At 37.7% G+C, this 21377-nt stretch overlaps 1 protein-coding gene across 1 annotated transcript in view; it reads left to right on the top strand.

Annotated features, from left to right (window-relative positions):
* Positions 1 to 21156, top strand: part of LOC104532916 (gamma-aminobutyric acid receptor subunit pi) — a 41218-nt gene extending 20062 nt beyond the window's left edge. Inside the window, exons 6-9 of the mRNA XM_010178249.2 lie at positions 3170 to 3307; positions 13791 to 13943; positions 14793 to 14986; positions 20845 to 21156. Of these exons, the coding sequence (XP_010176551.2) occupies positions 3170 to 3307; positions 13791 to 13943; positions 14793 to 14986; positions 20845 to 21156 (797 nt within the window). The remainder of the gene's footprint in view (positions 1 to 3169; positions 3308 to 13790; positions 13944 to 14792; positions 14987 to 20844) is intronic.
* Positions 21157 to 21377: the final 221 nt, after the last annotated feature.

Raw genomic sequence — 21377 nt, forward strand, 5'->3', positions numbered from 1 at the left:
GTGGCCCTTTTTCTTTGGTGCACTGTAATATTTTCTTTTGGGTATGCTTGAAATGGTGTTTTCCCCCTCATGAGATAAGCTGTGTCAATTTATAGACGACTAATGACATAATCTCAGAATACTGCTTGCAAATACTGTCATGTGGAATTGTGAATGGAAGGATACATACACATCCACACAAATAGTGACATTTATAAATAAAACATAAATTATATAGCAAATATTTGAGGTGAAACAAAGTGTTAAGCCTTTTATTAAGTGATTACTAATGTAAAGACAAACATGACATGATATTATCAAGTAATGGCTTTACACGATGAAGTATCCCTAGTGGCCTTTACAACAAGCTATTCCGCTACTAGTATTTAATAATGTTTATCAATTTATACTTTCTACACAGCAAAATACATTTCAACAAAAATGTCTATTTTTTTTCCCCCTGTTATTGCAACACTTTAGAGGTAGTATAGGCATATGTTAGGAGATAGAGAGATGCCACTCTAAGTCTTTGTTGAAATGGCATGTGTGACATTTGGGGACTTGGAGGACTCCTGTATTGACTGGTGCTGCTGGGGGGTTCATGGGCTCTGCCACGTGGTATGGAACACCACCATTCATTCACACCGTGCTGAGGGCTTTTTTCCTCATTTTTTTCCCCACACACAGGTCTCCAGTCCAAGTACGTATTCATGTATTGGGCTCATCTCTGAAATTCTGTTTCCTTTTTGAACTTGTCCTTTAGCGTTTATTCAGTGAAGAGACATGTGAAGGCACTTAAGTTGTGCTTGACAATCAGGGGAAATTAAAGTTAGCAACAGAAATATAAAGACACTCATTTGTATTAGGCATTATGAATGTTTAATCCCAAATTTACTGTACTTAACCCTGTTGACATTAGCTGCTGGTACTGTCTCAACAAAGTACAGGAATGAGATATTTTGGGCTTGAGGAATTAGTTAATAAGAAAACTCACTGTCATGTGAAGAGAGTAGAGGTTACTTGTAGAAGCCAAATAACATGGCTTCAGGATTTTGTCTCTATAAACTTTTAAAACATTTTATAATTAGTAAAATAGTAATCCCCTGAATAAAGAATAACTTTGCACAGAGGGAGCACTGTGCTATTTGACTTACTGACTATTGGGAAGACTCTCCTCATGAAAATTCTTCATAAATGAGAGTTTAGGAATTAGTAGTTTCAAATAATTTTCATAGGAAGGATCACCAAAACCTACTAATTGTTCAGCTAATGGAAATATTTTGGAACAAAAAATGGTTCTATTACAGCAGAACAACCTCCATTTGGAGATATGCTTGTTATCACCCATCCGGACATCAAGAATTTTTCCCATCTCACACAACTTGTAAGAGTCAATATCTTGTGAAAATTAAAAAAGAGTTTACTGTGATACTCTGTAGTTCTTTGGACTTTATTTATACATCTGCAGTTCATTTGTACTGAAGAAAAGTAAAATGAATCCATGCAATGGAGTTATGCATAAAAACTGCTTCTATGAACTTCTTTGTTTTGACTGAGAATAATGCAATCATTTGTTTATAGGAAATATTACTTTTATTTTTCATCTTCCAAATCTGTGAAATTTCCCAGCATAAGGTTTTAGGGAATTGTGAACTTAGCTTGGACGTTAATGCTGTTAGCTTAGTTTCTTGACACAGCAGTGTTTTGGCTTTAATAGCTATAAATATGAGCAGAGATTGCTAATTAATATTTTATATTAATAATAATTAACTTATAGTTAATAATAATTAACTTATACTGTGAGCAGAAATTAACTAGTTATAAAATGTTTTAAAATTTTATAGAGACAAAATCCTTAAGCCATATTATTTAATTGCTTTAATGTGAGCAGAGATTCCTGGTCATGATACCTTTTCAGAAAACTGCCGGTGATAGTGAAAACAAGATTTATGTTTAAAGAAACAGGTTAGGGAAATAATTTCCAGGTGAAATTGTCCTTTTAATTGGTAACCAGCACAGTCTTTCCTTGAAATTAAACTTCTGAACTCCTGTGTTTCCTACATTAAATGGCTGTAGGGAATCAGTTCTTTTTTGTCATTGCAAGAACTAAAGCCATTAACTTAAAAATATTAAAATGTTCTTTTTATTTTAATGCTTGTCTTCTTCTGTGATTCTAGAACTTTGTTCTTTTTGCAGCATATACCCTTGTGCAATGTATTGCAATACTGTCTCACACTATAATTTACTTACAATTGACTGGAGTCTAAAAATAATAATCTACTCGTGTTTCTGTCCCCTAAGCTTAGCTATTAATTTGCACAATGTAAGTCTGTCAAATAGAAGAATGATTGATCTAAGTAAGCTAAAGGAGATGTTCAAATGCTCCCTGTTAACATGTAAATTACATTAACATAATCTTGAATTAATCATATACACTAGTCTGAAAATTGCCTGCCTTTTAATATAATGGGAAAAAGCTACAGAGGTATTTTAGCTATGATTGTGCTGCATATTGACAAGTGTGTGCAAAATACAGTTGCTTTCTGATAGATGATTCATGTCCTGTCTCAGCTCCTAATTACTGTTTGAAGGTTAAAAGGAAATCTCCTGGGGCCCCTGGAGCGTGCCATGCTGTGGAACTGGCAGAAACATCAGTGTCTAAGCTGGTGTCCTTGGGAAGCATCCCGGCTCCTAAGCCGAAATGTGGTCCCAAGTGAGGACCCAAGCCCAGCTCAGAGCCCCGCTGCTCTGCTCACCTCTTCATTGCTATGGAAAGAGGAGCAAATGCATTGCATTGAGAAACAGCAGCCTGGGATGCACCGAAGGGCACGCTTAATGTTTGGTCCAAATGGTGACCGTGCTGTAATTTGTAAAAACTATATTTCTTTACAGCTTTATAGTTTTTGCTTTTAGAATACCATGTGGTACTAATCTCTTTTATTAGTCATCTATACTAGAATAAAAGGTATAAAAAAGACCACCTCCAAAAAAGTCAGCTTTTAAATGATAAGACTGTGCATGTTATTGGGAGTTTTGTTGCAAACAGGCATTACATTCTGCCAAAACCAGTCATTGTTTATATCTAATTGTACTTTCAGACAAATAAGAAACAGCTGAACCATAAGTGTGCTCGACACAAATTAATTATTGGGTAAAATAAACACTTTTGTTGGCTTGTGTATCGCTACAGGGGGTTACAACATCAATGATGTTATGTTTTACTGGACTAGAGGAAATGATTCAGTTCGAGGTTTGGACACACTTCAACTGGCACAGTATACAGTAGAAGACCACTTTACCTCTGTATCCGAAGCGGTATATGAGACAGGTAAAAACACCCTTCTAAAAATTTCTAGGTACAGTTTGGAATATGGCTCTGGAAACAGCAGCATTAAGGAACTGAGCACATTGCTTTCTCTTAGGATGACAGTTTTCATATTCTGCTAGATTGCATTCTTGAAATCGTATGTACTTTTCCAGATGTTACCAGCAGACACTCAGCTAATGGAAATGTTGAGAGTTTTTGAGCATTTTCTTGGAGGCTGTGCATTATCTAAAGAATGATAAACAAGAGATTAACTACTTCTTCCACATAATGTCAGGGAGAGTTCTTGGAAAGAAAGAGGAGCCTGTAAATTGGGCATTTAAATTGGAGAGAGGCCAGGGTGCCTGGGTGCCCAGCTCGGAACAGTTCCCAGACTTCCTGGAAACATCCAGTCTGGCTTTGTTAGGCAAGTCAAAATCCTGTCTATTTTCCAGATATTTTGGAAGGGCTTTCGCAGAGTTCAAAACCTGCCAAACGTGCTTTATGCTCTTTGAGTTACTTTTAGGTCTTTCTTTGCTGTTGTTCACTGCACACTCAGTTTCTCTTCTGCTCAAATAAACACGCCAACTGAAAGGGTGATCTTTAAATGAAGACCCACACATCCTTCAAAGCTGTAGTTTCACCAGAGGATATGTTACTAATTCTGAATCACAGAAATATACTTTCTCTATTCCATTGTTGTGTATTTTCTACTTTAATAATTCAACATAGAGAAACTTTACAATCTAATTTCAAATATTAATTCAGGTTAAAAGTCAAAGTTCTCTAAATGGATATAAAAGTAGAAGTGAAAGACATACTAGCAAGCTCCAGGACCACAAAACATTACTTATATAAGTGACTTCTGCTTGCCTTCCTCCTCTTTACAGCTTCTGGGTAAGCAACATCAGGTTCAATCAAAGGAGAATAATTCTTTACTGGTGATCTGCCCAGAACAGTATCAGGACCTGTTCAACATACAGGAAAGAGGAAAAGGAAACCTGTTTAATCCTTACCACCTTCTATCATAAAGTCCAGACTCTAAAGCCAAAAAAGGTTCTATTATTTTTTACCAGATAGAATAAAACCAATGTAAAATTATAACAAGAGGCATGATCAGATGAACTGTGCTCTGCTTTTCAGTAAACGATGCTGTCTTCCTCCCTTTACATATGTGTAAAGTCAAAACCCACTTTATCTTTAGTTATATATTTTAACACATGCAACTTAATTCGATTAAAACTTCCCACACCTGCTTATTTCAATCCTCCTGTTCAAGAAAGCCACGGTATCAAGTGCTATGCAGTACTTATAAAATAAAATCTTATAATCCTCTTAATTTTCTATTGAGTTGCTATGAATTACATGCTATTTTCTACATTTCTTTTTTTTTTTTTTTTTTTTTTTTTTTTTTTTTTTTTTAGGAAAACAGTGCATATGGTAGCCCATATTAAAAGAAAAAAGCAACCAGATTATGGAACTATGTAATCAATTTCAAAATGAAAAATGCTTTGCATTTCCTTAACACCATTAATAGATATCTGAGAGTATATTATAAGTAAGACTAAAGCTAAAGATACGAAACGCTGTGTGTAGTATTTCCTAATGCAGAAAAAAAGCAATTAGGATTTGATACTCTGTGAACTTGAACAGACAGTGCAGCTGCTGTGCAAGTGAAATATTGTACAACAATGCAACCCCCAAGTTCACGTACAGCCACTGACAGAGCCAAATTTAAAATGTAGTCAGCAAAATTCCTGCATAAGTAACTACAGTAAATTTAAGAAAAGGACATTGTGGATAAATCTTGTTTATAGAACAGCATGTATCACATAATAGCAAGTAACTTTGAATAATGTTAGCTAGATTGCTGGGGTTTGGTGTTGATTTTGTTTTGGTACAGACCAATTTCATTTTGGACATGGGTAAATTAATTACTAGAACCACTTTCTACATGTCTTTTAACTATAGTCCTTATTCTGCGTACACTGATACACTCTTGGACCCCAAAACAGTATATATGCATCAGTGCCCCTGGGTTTTTATTTTAGCTGTCTAGCCAATGCTATCTGCATTCTCAGAGTAATAAATAGTGATAAAAAAAGCTTGCCCTTCTTATTAGAAAAACATAAAACCAATGAAGGACTGTTACAGTCTAGCTTTTTGTGTAAATAGTCATAGAAATAAGGCTGAAATAAACTTTAAGAATTCATTTCATCTATTCTCATGTCGCAAGGCAAGGTCATCTATATCTACAGCCTACTTCCTGACAGATGTTTCTAGGAGTAGGTCAGACAAACCTCCAATGTGTCTGCTTCACCCTCCCTAGATGATTTTTTTTTTCTGGTGATTATTACACACATATTTTCCTGATGTCTAATCTTGATCTCCCTTGTTGCATTTCAAACCCATTATGTGGATATGGAAGACAAATTTCCTGCTATTTTTCAGCAGTCCTTTCACTATTTCAGGACAGATATATCTTTTCTCAGACCAACGCTTCTCCTCTTTTTACTTCATATAAAGTTTCCTAGATCTTCTGTCTTTGCTATTGTTCTGCCACCAAATTTCTCATATCTTTGCTGATGCACAGCACCCAAAACTGGGTACCCTGTTCCCATCAGATATTCTTCATAGAGACAAGGGTTTACTTAATGCATTTAATGAACTCTGTTCTTCTTTATCCATTCAGGGTTGATATTTGCTTTTCTTGCAGAAAATTGTTGTGCATTTTTGACCTTGTTCAGCTTAACGATTCTTTCTAATACTTCACCTCCTTTATTGCTCTGTAGCCACATATTCCCTGTGCTCTGTTTAGGGAGCTAGTATTTCCCATCTGAATGTGAGACTTTTTACTTGTTTTGCATCTTGTTTTACTCAGGCTGATAGCTGTTGAGATATTTTTGAACTTTAATCCTGTTCTCCAGCGTGCTAACACTCCTGTCTTAAAACACACTTAGTACATCATCATGTTTGTTAGTGAGCGGTACTGGGCACGTGACAGACCCCATGTGTTCCCACTTGAAAAATGCTTCTATTTGCACAGCAAGCGATAGCTAACTAATCTCAATTAACATTTTTAATTGGAGAAAGAAGTGTCATGTAATAATTGAGGCTAATTGGCTGTTATTAGCTTTTCTGCTGGTCAGCGACTTTCCTCAAGTCTTGCTCTCGCTACTGCAACCCTCCTGCCAAGCTTGCTCAGATCTGGTCTAATACTGAGTCTTCAGCCTGAGCCCAGAAGGCAGGGAGTGTTATGTCAGACAGTCAGGGCTTTCAATGCACTTCCCCACTTAGAAAACTGTGAAGTCAGCAAAATGGCATATTCAAATGGTATTATTTTTGGCAGAACAGAGGGAAAGATGAGACAAAAGCTTAAAGTCATTCTTCTCTCCTTGATGTACAAAGACAAGACATTTGCCCTCTTGAAAAAGACTATAAAGGGAGCTGGCTGCTGTTCCTTGTTGGCAGTCACTGCCAGTGTTTTTCTATCTATCACAAATCTTGCTTTAGCCTCCCTGGGCTAGAGGCCTTGTCAGACTTCATTTGACTACGCAGTGTTGAAACTCTGCTGGCCACTCCACGTTATTGACTTCTCAGGTGGGAGCTCACAACTAAGCCAGTAATGAGTTGTACTCATTTATAATTAGTGATGTGAAAATAAAAAAAGTATACAAACTACATATAAGCTATAAAGGGTGTATAAGAGTGTGCAAATATAACACACTCATACACCGAGTGTATGTTCATCACTTACAGTCTCTTTCTCTCGAAATTGAGGCATTACCTTGCTTTGTCCTACAGGCCCATCTGCAGTTTCACAAGGCTCAGAAGATTTCTTAGCAATCAGACTTTTCTAGGATTTTCAGTTCTTTTTGAGTAACTTCTCTCATTCCCTTTATCAGTTATTTTATATTCTATAATTGCTCTTCAATTGTTATTTCTGAGAAGGGCAATGAAGCTGGTGAAGAGTCTAGAACAGAAATCTTATGAGGAGTGACTGAGGGAACTGGGGTTGTTTAGTCTGGAGAAAAGGAGGCTGAGGGGAGACCTTATCATTCTCTATAACTACTTGAAAGGAGGTTGTAGTGAGGTGGGTCTTGGTGTCTTCTCCCAAGTAACAAGCGATAGGACAAGAGGAACGGGCCTCAAGTTGTGACAGGGGAGGTTTAGATTGGATATTAGGAAAATATTTTCACTGAAAGGGTTGTCAAGTATTGGAACAGGCTGCCCAGGGAAGTGGTGGAGTCACCATCCCTGGAGGTATTTAAAAGACGTGTAGATGTAGTGCTTAGAGGTGGACTTGGCAGTGTTAGGTTTATGGTTGGACTCGATGATTTTAAAGGTCTTTTCCAACCAAAAATATTCTATGATCCTATGAGAACATCTTCTTTGCCATACAAAGGGTTTACAAACAATCTCAGAACTGTATTCAGTATAATCTTATTTGGTGAGTCTTTGGTCAGCCTCACCTAAGATTCAAGCAGGTACATATGCATATATATCTGTTACCTCTCTGAGGTCATATAATCACTCTTTGTAAGCAAGGTTTTCCACTTGAGTTGATGTTGAAAAGTGAGTTGTTTTTGTCTCATCATATCATGAGTTGTTTTTGTGATACTTCTTCAATGTAGAACAGTTTAGAAAGAGAACAGTTTTGGAAAATACATTGAAAAAGTTACAGTAATATAAAAACATGTAAATACAATGAATGGAATGAATATCAAGGATATTAATAAGAGGCATTTTTTGTTAACTTCTGGGAAGTTCTTTGTCATATAGATAGAAATACACATAAACACTTGGAAAATTTTCTGTGGTATAATTATTTTTTAAGTTTTGGTTTTTTTTTTTTTGTTTTTTTTTTTTTTGTTTTTTTTACAGGTAAGCTAAATGGATAAATATATCTGCACACAAACACTACAATAAGGGTTTGTTTTATTCCTAAGAAACTAGAATTTCAAAATAATTTTTTGTAAAGCATTTTCGTGAAGGTGAAACACATGTTGAGAAGCCTGTCCTGATCTTTCATTTCCTTTAGTTAATCTCTGAAGAACAATTAGGAAAAGAGGTAGTTTGTAAGATCTCAACTGTGAAGAACAGAAGACTATGCTTGTTCTCTGAGGGAGGGACAAAGGAGCTGTAATAACATATTAACCATGTATATTGACACCCTTAGCATCCTAGATCATTACATTTCAGTTGCACAACTTATTTGTTGGGTAAAGTGGGGACACCACCCATTCTTTAATGCGTATGTTAATGGTAAACAAGCTATTAAAAAATTGCATACCGAAAATTACATTTTCAGCAGATAGTTAAGGCAGTAAAAATCTATTTAAAGCTTTCCTGTGCCCTTAAAAGGTGCAAGAAAAGAAGAAAATGATGCACTGGTAAAGTTATACTGATGTGCTTGTCTGAGATGTACATCACACATTTTAGCTGGCACCCAAGAGATTAGCATACATATTTCATGATGGAGAAGAATGTGCTCTTTGTGCCTGACTGCACATCCCTATGCAGGCTACCAAAGTGCTTCTTACATAAAAAGTGACGTGGAGCAGTCTTTTACTGCAGTAGAGTTCATAAAAAAGTTCACAGGAAGTAACTGTGGGAAAGATGCTCCCATCCCATCACACTATAGTGGAAGTTAGGAACTGCTGACAGTGTTTGTAGAGCATCTGTCCCTCCTTCAGGTGCCTCTGCTGTGACCATCCGCTGGTCAAGAGGGCAGCAGGAAAGAGCAGAGATGCAGTGTTCTGCCATCAGCTGGGAACAGACACCATAGAAAAATGGGGTAATAAAAAAATGGATGACCTAGGGGGATAAGGAAGCCTGCTTGTTTAGGTTTGTAACTATTTCTCAGGCAATGCAGCAATAATCAGTGTTGATAAAATAATCAGTGTTATGGCAAGATCTATATGGAGTGTCAGATAAGCAGTGCTCTAAATTAGAATATTGTTTTTAGAAGCAAAAAGCCAAACTTCAAAGGCAAGTTATAAAGAGGAATAAACTAGCTTTTCTTGCCTTCAGAAAGATCTGCCTAGACCAACACCCGCTCAGCTACTGGGAAAGAGCCTATGCTGGTATAATTTTTATGATACTGAAACAAAAGTAGTCAGCTGGAACCAACTGAAACTTGCTTTTTTTCCCCTCTTTCTACTTTCTAGGGTACTCTTTTTTCAAAAAAAAATTAATAATTTTTAAAGCAGTAGAGAGAGTTAGAGTTGGTATGGGGACTACAGACTATAGGATTTATTCTTCATCTACAAGCAAGAGCTACTGTCTAGTTTGGTACTTCTGCCCCCTAGTAAATTCTATAATGCTCAAGTAACAGCCTTAATCTTCTTTTGCTGTGGGGTGGCCTGAGTAGAATACCTCATCATCTGGTGGGTTTAGAGTATGTATACTAACAGTCATTTAGGTTTGGATTCATCTGAGAAACTGTTAAATACAGTAAATTGATACTTTGGTAAGTGCTAACACTTGTGCCTTTGCTGCAGAGTTAGCGACCTGCACAGAGATTATTTTCATCACATTATCGAATTTAAATCAGAGCAGTCACACGCTGTGGTGCCATCAATCATGGGCCAAACACTTGAATGAAAAAGTATCTTCTTATTTTAATGCAAATATTTTGTTGTCAATAACATTCAAGTAAGGGGCAAACTTGACAGTTTTGAGGACTTAATTTGAGCTGTACTTGAGTTATCTCTAGTAAAACCAGGACTAGGATTACATGAACCTGTTTCAGTTTTGATCTGACTGATGGCACCATAGCCTCAGATGTGCAAGTCAAAGGCAATGAGACACAGCGTTACTATCTCATATACAACTCATGTAGTAGGAGTAGCAAATCTTTTTCTTTTTAAAGATAACTTTTGGTACATGTGGAGTGTAGGTGAAAAAAGGACTGTAATACTTCTCTATCTTAATTTTGTACCATTGCTCATTTCTTTAGCATAAGTATGCACTGCATACTTTTTCTTGAGTACTTCTTCCTTCAATTTATTACAGGAGGAGCTCATATGAATTCTATATATAGGTTTCTTCAAAATTTCCATTATAAAAGCTCTTCTGAACTCTTTAGAGAAATGCTGACACTATTATTATCATGTCCATGATATGTCTTTGGATTCTGGGAAGCAGAAAGACTTAAGGTTAGAGAAATGCTTTTTCTTTGTTCCCCAAAAAGCCACTCAGCTATAAGTTGCTACATCTCTATTTCTCTTTGTTGTTCACATTACTTCAGAAATTTCTGGCATCAGGAAAAATAACACAAAAGAACACAGGAACATTCAAAGGGCTTGTCTACACTTGGAAATTGCAGCAAAGTGGCAAAGTGTGACTTTCAAGTTTGATATTTTGAACTAACTTCCCATGTACACACTTGACTTTTATGCGGTGGAGACACAATTGAAGGGCGCTAACGAGGCAACGGTATTGCTGTATGGCTATTATGTATTGGCTATTTCAGAGTCTTCCTTCTTAAAGACAAGCTGTAAGGCTGAACCACAGGAACCTCCAAGTGTCTGTGGTACTCTGCAGGAAGCAGAATCCAGTCTCTTCACTCCCCTTTGCTGGATATACATGGCACCACATCCTTCCCTATGGTCAGCACAGAAACACGAGACAAACTGCTTTTGTGGGCGATTCAGTTTCCTGTTGATGGTTTGCACTCTCTTCACTCTCACATGAGCTCTGGGTTGACACCCTTTCCTCACTAACAGTGGCTGTGCCATTGTCCGTCCTTGTGTGCTAGCTGCAACCATGCCATAATAATGACAGTTTATGGTACAAACACTGCAGATAAAATCTTGTCTTTCTATATAAAATTATCTGTTTTGAGCAATAGTTAAATAGCAGCCTAGAAGATTGTAAACAAAATTAATAAAATCCTTAACAGCTTTTATAAAGGTTTTAAATATTTGCTCTTGCACACTAGGAAGCCATAGATTTACAGTTGCCTGTACAACCCTAATTATTTTTCCCTAAATATGCTTTATACTATAGTCTTTTATTCCACAGACTCATTGTTTCTCCATAGCAGTAGTGCTTGATTTAGTGCAAGGATGAGTGCAGACAGAAGCAATGTTGCACAGTCAACTGTAAGTTTTGCACTTCCTAACTTTTGAATGCTTTACTTTGGTCTGCTTACACGTAAAATCAATTTTGGTGAGCAAAATTGGGGCTGTTCAGCCTGGAGAAAAGAAGGCTCCGGGGAGATCTTATAGCGGCCTTCCAGTACCTGAAGGGGGCCTACAAGAAAGCTGGGGAGGGACTTTTCATAAGGGCAGTTAATGACAGAACAAGAGGAAATGGCTTTAAACTGGAAGAGGGTAGGTTTAGATTAGATATTAGGAAGAAGTTCTTCACTGTGAGGGTGGTCAGACACTGGAACAGGTTGCCCAGAGAAGCTGTGGATGCCCCCTCCCTGGAAGTGTTTAAGGCCAGGTTGGATGAGGCTTGGAGCAACCTTGGTCTAGTGGAAGGTGTCCCTGCTGATGGCAGGGGGCTTGGAACTGGATGATCTTTAAGGTCCCTTCCAACCCAAACCATTCTATGATTCTATGAAAATGACTTTTACCAAAACAACTGTATTTGTAAAAATCCCAGTATTTTTAGAGGTATGCTAATGTAATGTTTCTCTTTTCACATAAAAATGATGATAACAATATGAATCATCTTTGTATCTCCTGCCCCATGGAGAGATGTAAAGTCTACTGTCCATCTTTGTATCCTTTTTTCTATCAGTCAGAAACTTGAGGAACTAAGTATGTTGAACTTATGAAGAAAAACCCTAAGTACAGTGAATTTGTACCTTCAGGAGAAGAAGGAGCTGACTACCAAATGACTACTTAGTCTACTAGTGAAAAGGCAGAGCCAATGTGGCAGAGAGCTTGATTAACCTTTCTTAAATCAGATTAAAATTGGAAAGTAGGCATTCATTTTTAACAGATAAAATTATTTTAATCATTGTAACAGATTACTGAGAGAAATGGCGGCTGCTGCATGTCTTGATATCCTCAGGTTAAGTCTAGATATCTGTGTGAAAGGTGAACTCTATTCCAATCAAAGTGATTGAGTTCAAAGCAAGGGATAATTGGGGAAATTTAATGACTTGTGATTAGGGTCAGACTACATAATCTAGCAATTCTTTCTGATTTTAAGAGTTCTATGAAACTTTAATGTTCTCTGGATGCAATTTATACAATACTTTTAAAAATGGAAATTTAGCTATCCATTTTCTAGCCTAGGAGCAAGAAGGCATTTCTTGGCATCCATTACTTTCACTTCAAGCTTTTAAAAGTACTTTTCTTTGACTCCATGTCTCACCTGAGGGATACACAAATAGCCTGTCTATGCACATTTTGTTGTTGCTAAAGTGCATTCACTGTTCTGTAATTCTGTCCTGACTCACAGCACTCAGCACTGGACACAAACAGGGGTCCTGGGGATCATAGGTTGTTGGATTAAAATAGATGAAGCCAAAGCTATCTGACCACAATTTATTCAAGCATCACTCTCTCACTGATATTTTGGTTCAAGAATTTTGTTTTAAAAAACATAAATACTTTAACACTTAATTTTGAACTTTGAATATCAGAATAAAAAGTCTGTTCTGTGCATTTAAGTTAGTAAAAAGCAAGCTTTTGTCTTACTTGGATCCACTGGACTGATAACAATTTCAGATCTTGCACTTCTGTTGCCCAAATATAGCTATTTTCCTCAGTTAGGGAGCTGGGTATCAAATTCAGGATCTGCTTACCAGTGTGCTGTTCCTAATGAAACCCAATTCTGTCTTTGCCTGTGGACCCAAACTTTCAACTTCTGGAAATCACTCATTTAGAAGCAAACCATTTGTGCCACAACAATGACGCTGCTCAGAACAGCACAAACACTGTAACGCGCTAATATAAAGAAAAAATAGTGAAGATGCAAAGACACTGATTATTTTTAAGTGGAATATAAGAGGTAGGTCATCTGTGCCAGAGAAGGTATCTTATGTTGAGCAATAGTAAATGAAAAGAGCAAAATAAACCAGATATCTGAGATAGTTAAAGATAAGGACCCATGCTAACTTCATAAAACTACAACTGTTATTATGCTATTTATTAGGAGTTCATTGTGGTAATTCTTATGAATAGCCACAGCTATAAGCATATGTAAATTCAAATTTCTTTGCATTGTGTTATATAATGAAACATCTTTTCCACACATTGATGGATTTTTTTTTCTCCACTAATCCTCAGTGAATTTCCAATTCAAGACATTTTTAATGAAACTCTGGATATGGTGACTGGGTGTTATATATTTTTTATTTTTTCCTTTAGAGTAAATTTAAAGTATTAATAATAGAATTTTTCAGTGCTGTGTTTAATTTTTTGCAAGCTTGTTTGTTAAGCTTTTACTGCATTCTAATGCACAAAAGTAATACAGATTGATAATTTAAAGAACTTCTTAAGAATTGCACCTTCACATTTTTTTTTCCCTGCTCATTCCACAGGACGTTACCCAAAATTAGTGTTTCACTTTGAACTCAAGAGAAATATCTTGTATTTCATACTAGAGACATATGTACCATCAATCCTGCTGGTTGTACTCTCCTGGGTATCGTTTTGGATAAGCCAGTCATCAGTTCCAGCCAGAATCTGCATAGGTGAGAAGCCGATAAAACAAAACAAGAGTTGGATCATTAAGATGCTTTCTTTATTGCACGTACATGGCATCCATTTCCAAAAAGTTGCAAACACTTCTGAGTTTATGAAATTGCTTTTCTGGTTTGCTATCTACAGTACATCATGCAGGTTCCCCTTAAAGCCTTGCTATTCTTTAACTAATAAAACATCTTGGCAGCTACAGGAGACTTGGAGGCAGCAGGGGCTGCTGGAAGCAAAGGAAAATTCAGTCATTTTGGAAATAATTTTAACGTATTCAAGCACGTGGCACGCACAGACAGAATTATGAGGCTTTTGTGAGGGTTAATGACATACTAATTAACACATGAATAATAAGAGAATTATAAGAGATTAAGTATAATTAATTTCAAATAAAGGAGATTCTGAAAGGGAAAGAATGCAAATCAGTTCTGATCAGACTGCAGGTGGAGTGGGAAAAACACTCATACAGAATAAAGAAGAAAGAAAGATTTCACATCAAATGAGGCCAGTGGGCAACTACACTGAGCAAAATGATATCTGAATGTTTTAAAGGGAGCATTTGCTTAGTATTGCAATAATAATGAGTTAATCATAGATATTCATTCTCTCTCATTTTAATTTCCAATCTTTTCAGCTTTACAAACAGTTTTCATTAGTGTTTTTAAGCATTTAACTTCAGAATTGCAAGTTCATGCAAAACTGTTCTTTCCAAAACATGACACATTAAATGCTGTGGCATACTAGGAGTTCACAGAGCCAGGAAAAACTGTCTGGTAGCAGGGCCCTTGTGGTAGAGAGCCTCATTGCTATCCTTATGTTATCAGAACTTACATTTTTGTGTTCCACAGGTGTTACCACAGTTCTTACTATGACAACACTGATGATGGGAGCCAGAACTTCGCTCCCAAATGCTAATTGCTTTATTAAGGCCATTGATGTATACCTCGGTATCTGCTTCAGTTTCATCTTTGGAGCACTGTTAGAGTATGCTGTGGCTCATTTCTGTACTCTGCATCGACTCAGTTCAAAGGAATTTCCAAAGGTATTTTAATTCTTTGATTGTTGTCCTACAAAATTGACTTCAATTACATCTGCTGAAGAGAATGAATTACCTTACTTAGTGCAAGCAGTGAATGTATTTAAGGAATTTTCTATTTTAGGATAAGGACAGTGAAAATAGAATAACCTTGAGAAAAAAAAAAAAATACTCAGAACTTTTGGGAAGAGATCAAACAAACTGAAACACCTTTCCATAATGATTCTCAGTGTTGGCATGGACTTTATGGCAATTTATCAAACAATGTGCTAGATGTATCACAAAAATCATATGCACTTCTTGTCTCCCCGGCAATGACATACACTTACAGTTCAAAAATTTGACTTGAGCTTGGTGACTTGATCTTATTGCAATGCAGCAAAAAAGAAAAAAGAAAGGATTGTATCACATTCCATTTATGAAACCTTCTGCATGAGTACATGAGTCAGTTTATGTGGTGGGTTGACCTTGCTTGAAGGCCAGGTGCCCACCAAGCTGCTCTATAAGATGGAACAAAATAAGATGGAACAAAAATGCCAAACCCAAGAGTTGAGAAAAAAGGCAGTTTAATAGAAACAAAGCAAACCTGCACGCGCAAAAGCAAAAGAACAAAATATTTATTCTCTGCTTCCCATCAGCAGGCAATGTTTGGCCACTTCCTGGGAAGCAGGGCTTCAGTATGCTTAGTGGTTACCCCGGAGGATAAATGTAAGTAACGAATGTCCTCCCTGCCCCCTCTGTTCCCCTTGCTTTTAGTTCTGAGCAGACATCATATGGTATGGAATATCCCTTTGGTCAGTTTGGGTCAGCTGTCTTGGCTGTGTCCCCTCCCAAGACCTTCCCCACCCCCAGCCTCCTGGGGGGGAAATGTTGGAGAGACAGCACTGCTCAGCAGTAACGGAAACACTGGTGTGTTATCAACACCTTTCTAGCCACTAATACAAACACAGCGCTCTGAGGGCTGCTGTGGGGAAAATTAAGTCCATCTCAGCCAGACCCCATTCAGTTTAATGGCAGACAGACTTCATGTATTAGGTGTACCAGATTCCTATAGGCTTCCACTTACACCTTCTCTTTCAACAGCTTCAGCTGAAGCTCAGACTGGGATTCACTTTCTGTTCTGCATCATTATTATAGCAGTGCCTTTTGTTGCTCTAATGAACTTTTCACAACTCTGAAATACTATGAAATATAGTTAAAATAAAAAGGGATCAGATCAACATAGGCATTTTTGAGTCTGGTGGTTGTCATCTTGCTGAAATAATCAGGACAGGTTCATGAAGAAGTTTTGTCACATCTTCCGTCTCCAGTGTTTATCACTGCTTTCATAAGCAGTGAAAAAGAAATCACAAGGGGTTGGAAGCTGATTGTATTGCAGCTTTTAATTATGGAGCTGAATCTAGTATGCATGATAGAAAAGAGAATTTTAAGCAGCTTATGAAATTTCTGGATAAATAGAAAAAAATAAAACATGGAAAGTGAGAATAACAGGAAAAAAAGCAGGAAAAAGTTTGGCTGGGTGCTGTAGGGCTAAACGGCCAGAAGAAGAAAGATTGTTAACTATTTAAGCCAAACTAGAACAGAGCATCACAAATGTCTAAGCAAAGCTCCTCGGTAGGCTCAAGAAACAGGATATTGAGTTCAAGTGGAGAAGCTTAAAAACAATGAAGATCAGCCAAGACGTGGGTGTTTTTTAATGCCTAGATAGTTTAACAATTAATATGAGATTTTGGCTTTTTGGATGAGAGATGAGGTTCTGTAAATGCACAGGAATATGTTCAAAGCTGCCATTAGATCCAGGTGTGTGGAGAAGCACTGAAAAACAGACACAAAGCTGAGCCACCCAGTGGGCTTTAAATGAAAACATCTAACAGGGGAATGTCTGCAAATGGGAAAACACTCGTTTCAAATGAGGATTTGAATGGAAAGCCTGAAAGTAATTTTTCTTGGCAAGGTAGTGTCAGTGACAATTCCTTCTGAGCATATCCATCTTGTGAAGTAAGTGGTTGTCGTTTTGCTCATAGAGCAGAAAAAAAACCCCAAACAAACCCTTATTGGAGTTTTAGGTAAGAAAGTAAAGTGTTTCAGTGCTTGGATGATTACGCATCTTTGGATCTGTGAAGGGCACTTATGACTGCCCTTGCCTTCACCCACCTGTGTCAGATCCCCTTTCACCTGGGGCGCATGTACTAGTGCTTGCCGACGTGGGAACTTGTGGACTTCAAAGACATGCATGGAAGTAACTGGAGATCCAGCCATAGAATGAGGAAGGAAGAAAGACTTAATGTACAGTTTTGTGTTAGCCTTAATGACTGAAGGGAATGGTTGGTCACCTTAGGCATATTTCCTGCCTCGTGCTGTGCCATCAGGAGTGAGCAAGCCAGTCCAACTCGCTTCTTGTCCACACAAACGTAAGTGTGTAAGGGAAGGGGCAGTTGGTTGGTCCTCGATTGACTCAAGCCTCTGTAGAAAAAGGAAAATGCCTGTCTTGTCCTTTTCCTATTGTAGCCAAGGACAAGCACTGTTCACTGAGCAGGGTGCCACGGAGAGCACACCTGATTTGTATTTCTCATTTCTCACTGTAAAAAAGAAAACATCACAAGGACAGAAGTAGCAGCTAAAATCTCATGTCACTGTCTAGCAGGGACTTAACAAGTTCCTGTGTGAGTATTGTCACCATAAATGTGTTCTGCTCATTATCATATTCTCCTGTGGACATAGGTTAATTAGAAATCTCACTTCCCAGTTTGTTATTCCCATATGTGAGCTGATACAAAATTTGCACTCAGAATTATGTAAATAAATGTAGGAGATGCATTGAAAATTTAACCCTCTGCCTTGTGTAGGAATTAGTTGTACTAGTTTGCTTTCTGGTTTGCTCTTTAAAGCAGTTTGGCACTATTTCTTTGAAGCCTTTGGGGTCTCCAGTTTAGAATATAAACTGGTGAAATAGCTCATCATATCCACACTCTTGCAGTGTCTCACATCATGTGAACCAAGACCCACAGACACAGCTTGAAAGCAAATGGCAAAACCACCTGCTGCAAGGAAGGTCAGACAAAATGCGCCATGCATGTGAACTGCGTAACAGACTGCCTAAATGGAGAGGTTGCCTCTCCAAAATCCCAAGTTTCTTCTCTTTTATACAAAGGTGTAAATTGTGCTCTCCTATAAAACAGAGAAATCCTCCTTGGCCTTCATCTGTCTTTCACCTAAACCTCTCCCTTTTGATCAGAAAAGAGAAAAGTTTGAAAACTAAAAATAGGGTTACGAGGGCAGTGTTCAGCCTATGTGGCATTTCTGTGGAAGCATCATGCAGTCTTTCTGAACACCAAAGAAGCTCTGGGTGTGCAACACTCTAGGCTGAAATATTTTTAATCTTGAGTGTCTTTATTATTGAATGGAGGTGACAACTTTCCTCAATTCTGTTGCTGTTTGATGTCGGCAAACATTTTGGTTAACATAAACAGCAGCCACAGTAGCACGTGCCATATACACTGCTTTTCAGGTGATGTACAGTACCTTTCCTGGATGCTACTGGTTTTGCTTCAAATGGAACCCTTCTTAGTGCTAGCTGCCATTTTCTCATTAACATCTGGAATCCAGAGAAAACTTAGTGTGACATTTAAAATTAGAGCCACAGTTGGACACTTGCAAAACAAATTTTTCATATAATGTAAACCAGCTTAATCTTTCATCACATTCAGTTCTCCATAGCAAGCTGGAAAAGTCCCTTGATAGTCCCAGTTTGTAAGACCAGGTTTTTTTATAAACTAGCAGTTATGATTCTCCTCTAGATTAGCTTTCTCCTTTTGAAGCAATGTAATACAGCACTTTTTCTGTAACCTCATCTCTGTTCTTCAAGAGCCCTTCCTTGTAATGCTGCAAACAGAATCAAGTACCTATGCACCATGTACGGTGCTTAAGTAATAACTGCCTCTTGGGGAGCAGAAAGGAGTTAAGAACAGCCTAATAAAGCATCAGCCTCCTGCGAATTGTTCACATGCAGTTGTGTGAAAAGAAAAATGACACGTACGCAATGTCCTTTCATGCTCTGCAGTAAAACTATTTCTGTACAACTTCTAGCCAGCCCTACCTGAGAGACAAATAGCCTCTTACACTGAAAAATGCCCCAAATCCTGCGAGTTTTGAAGTCTAGATGTTGTTTTGCCCTTTTTTCCTTTCCAAAAAATGAAAGCAGTGGAAAAAAGTCAGGACTCTTCTGACAGGTTTCTTTATTTTATTAACTTTTGAAGTGCCGAGTGCATTCATTTCGCTGTGGCTCTGGTGCCTTGTTTCAAGTGCCAGATGCTGCTGACAAAGGCTCCTGTGCCATTCCCAGCACTTCCCTCAGCTGCATGAACTTTTTGAAGCAGAAAAGCTAGATATTTATAACAGAGTTCAGCCCCAAGTAAAACTCCAGGTTTGAGTTTTAGTACTACCCCGGGGATTGTTTAAGGTTCAGACTGGAATTTTATGGATTGATCCTCTTAATGCGTTATAGGCAGATTTTTATCCTGGCCTTTGGTTTCAAAATTCTCACGTAGCTGCAGGAGGCTAGGTGGAGACTGGCTAGGTTTTGTAGCCAGTCTATTTTTAGCATGACACGTTGTGTTGAGCTACGTTTATCTTTCTCAAATAAAATATACTGGACCTTTCTGGCAAATTGAAAATGAAAAGAAGTAATAATCCCTTTTTCTAGCTCCATCTGTTCTGCTTCACTGATTCACAGCAGTCTGAGGACATTGTCCAGACTTCACTTTAATTTTCAAGGACATTACTAATTTTAGATGAAGGAAGGCTCAAGAACCGTGCCATCTACAAGTACCCTGGGCAGAAGAGCAATTCTTCGCCAGCATGGAGATCACTCAGGTGGCTTAATAGGCTTTATTTGACTTTAATAGCTGGGATATTTCTAAATGAGCTTTTGTGTAGCTACACATAGGGCTGTACATCTTAACTTTGCTAGTATCTCTGCAATATCCCAAATCAAACTAAATACCCCAGAACTTGTAAGAAAGTTTGTGTTTAGAGCTGAAGCTGTGTTGACCCCCCACTAACTTCAAAGGTTGAAGATTTCATACATGAACTTCATGGCTCTGAGCCATTTCTAACCAAAGAAACAAAACCCACCAGAAGGCTTACACAACATTCTCCAAAGAGCTGTCTTGATGCAGTGAAGCAGATAAAAAAGCGCTTAACCTTAGCATAACTTTGAACTTACAACCTGGGTTTCAGGACTTCAAACAAAGTAGTATGAGCTCTATATATATAATACTGACTTAGTTGTGGGGCTTATCCCTCTTTTTGGTGTGCTTTTTGTAGGGTTTTTTAAGTAATTTGATTTTCATCACAAAGCACTGGGAACAGAGTAGCCAACCACACAGAGGGAAACTGTCTTGTATTCTGAGGTGCTTTATTTGGGGTGCAACCAGTTTGACTATTTAGTCTGGCAGCTCCCTCACCTTCTCTCTCTCCAGACTGGGGCTCTGCTTTACCCGCTTTCTAGACACTAACCTTTGCCAGTATTTAGCCTGAGCAGAAGACAGCTTATTGTTGTGCTTTTCATGGATTTGCTGCTGTCTTAAGTAAAGCTTAGTGAGTCATATTTGAACAAATCCAGCTTTGCTTGACAGACCTATGAAAGCTTTTGCAGTAAGATGTTGTTTAAGTCAGTGTTTTTCCTGTAAATGGAGGATTTGGAAGCTGAAAGGAGCTGTCTGGTGCATGTAGGTGCTTGCCCTTGAAATCAAGGAGAGAGCTACAGGAGGAGTTGTAAGAAAAATCCTATTATTTGCTGCAGCTCTAAAGTAAATAGGCAATGAAACATGCACTTAAGTACCCGCTGTTTTGTTTCCTATCAGGATGAGGATGAAGAGGCTGAAGAAGAGAGGAATGGAATCCTGGCAGCAGTTGCTAACAGTTGCAGTGCCCCTGACAATATGAACAAGATTAATTCAAACAAGAGCTGCAAAACCAGCATTGACAGAAAAAGGGAGAGAAGTAAACACAGTGGGTGTGGTTCACCATTGTCAGTAATGAAAAGACTTTGCTGTATCTTTGATTGCTTCCATGTTAAAAATCCTTACCACATAGACAATTATGCCAGATTTTCTTTCCCGTTATCATTCATCATAATTAATGTATTTTATTGGGTATATTATTTGTATTTCTAAATATTTTAATGTGTAAAATTGGTTTAAAGTTTAAAAAGTGGATATGTGAGGGGAAGTTGCAGAAGAATTAAGAAGTTGTATTTGAATAAAAGGATGTGAAAGGATATGCCATCTTTGCAGGCATTTCTACAAAGATTCTTGTTAACTCACTTTTCCACTGTTAAATGACTGTCATCCAAAACTGACTTTCCTAATAGCATGCATGTCCCATATTAAACTAT

The sequence above is a fragment of the Antrostomus carolinensis genome, unplaced genomic scaffold (genome assembly GCF_000700745.2).
Source record: "Antrostomus carolinensis isolate BGI_N321 unplaced genomic scaffold, ASM70074v2 scaffold9331, whole genome shotgun sequence".
NCBI classification, from domain to species: Eukaryota; Metazoa; Chordata; class Aves; order Caprimulgiformes; family Caprimulgidae; genus Antrostomus; species Antrostomus carolinensis.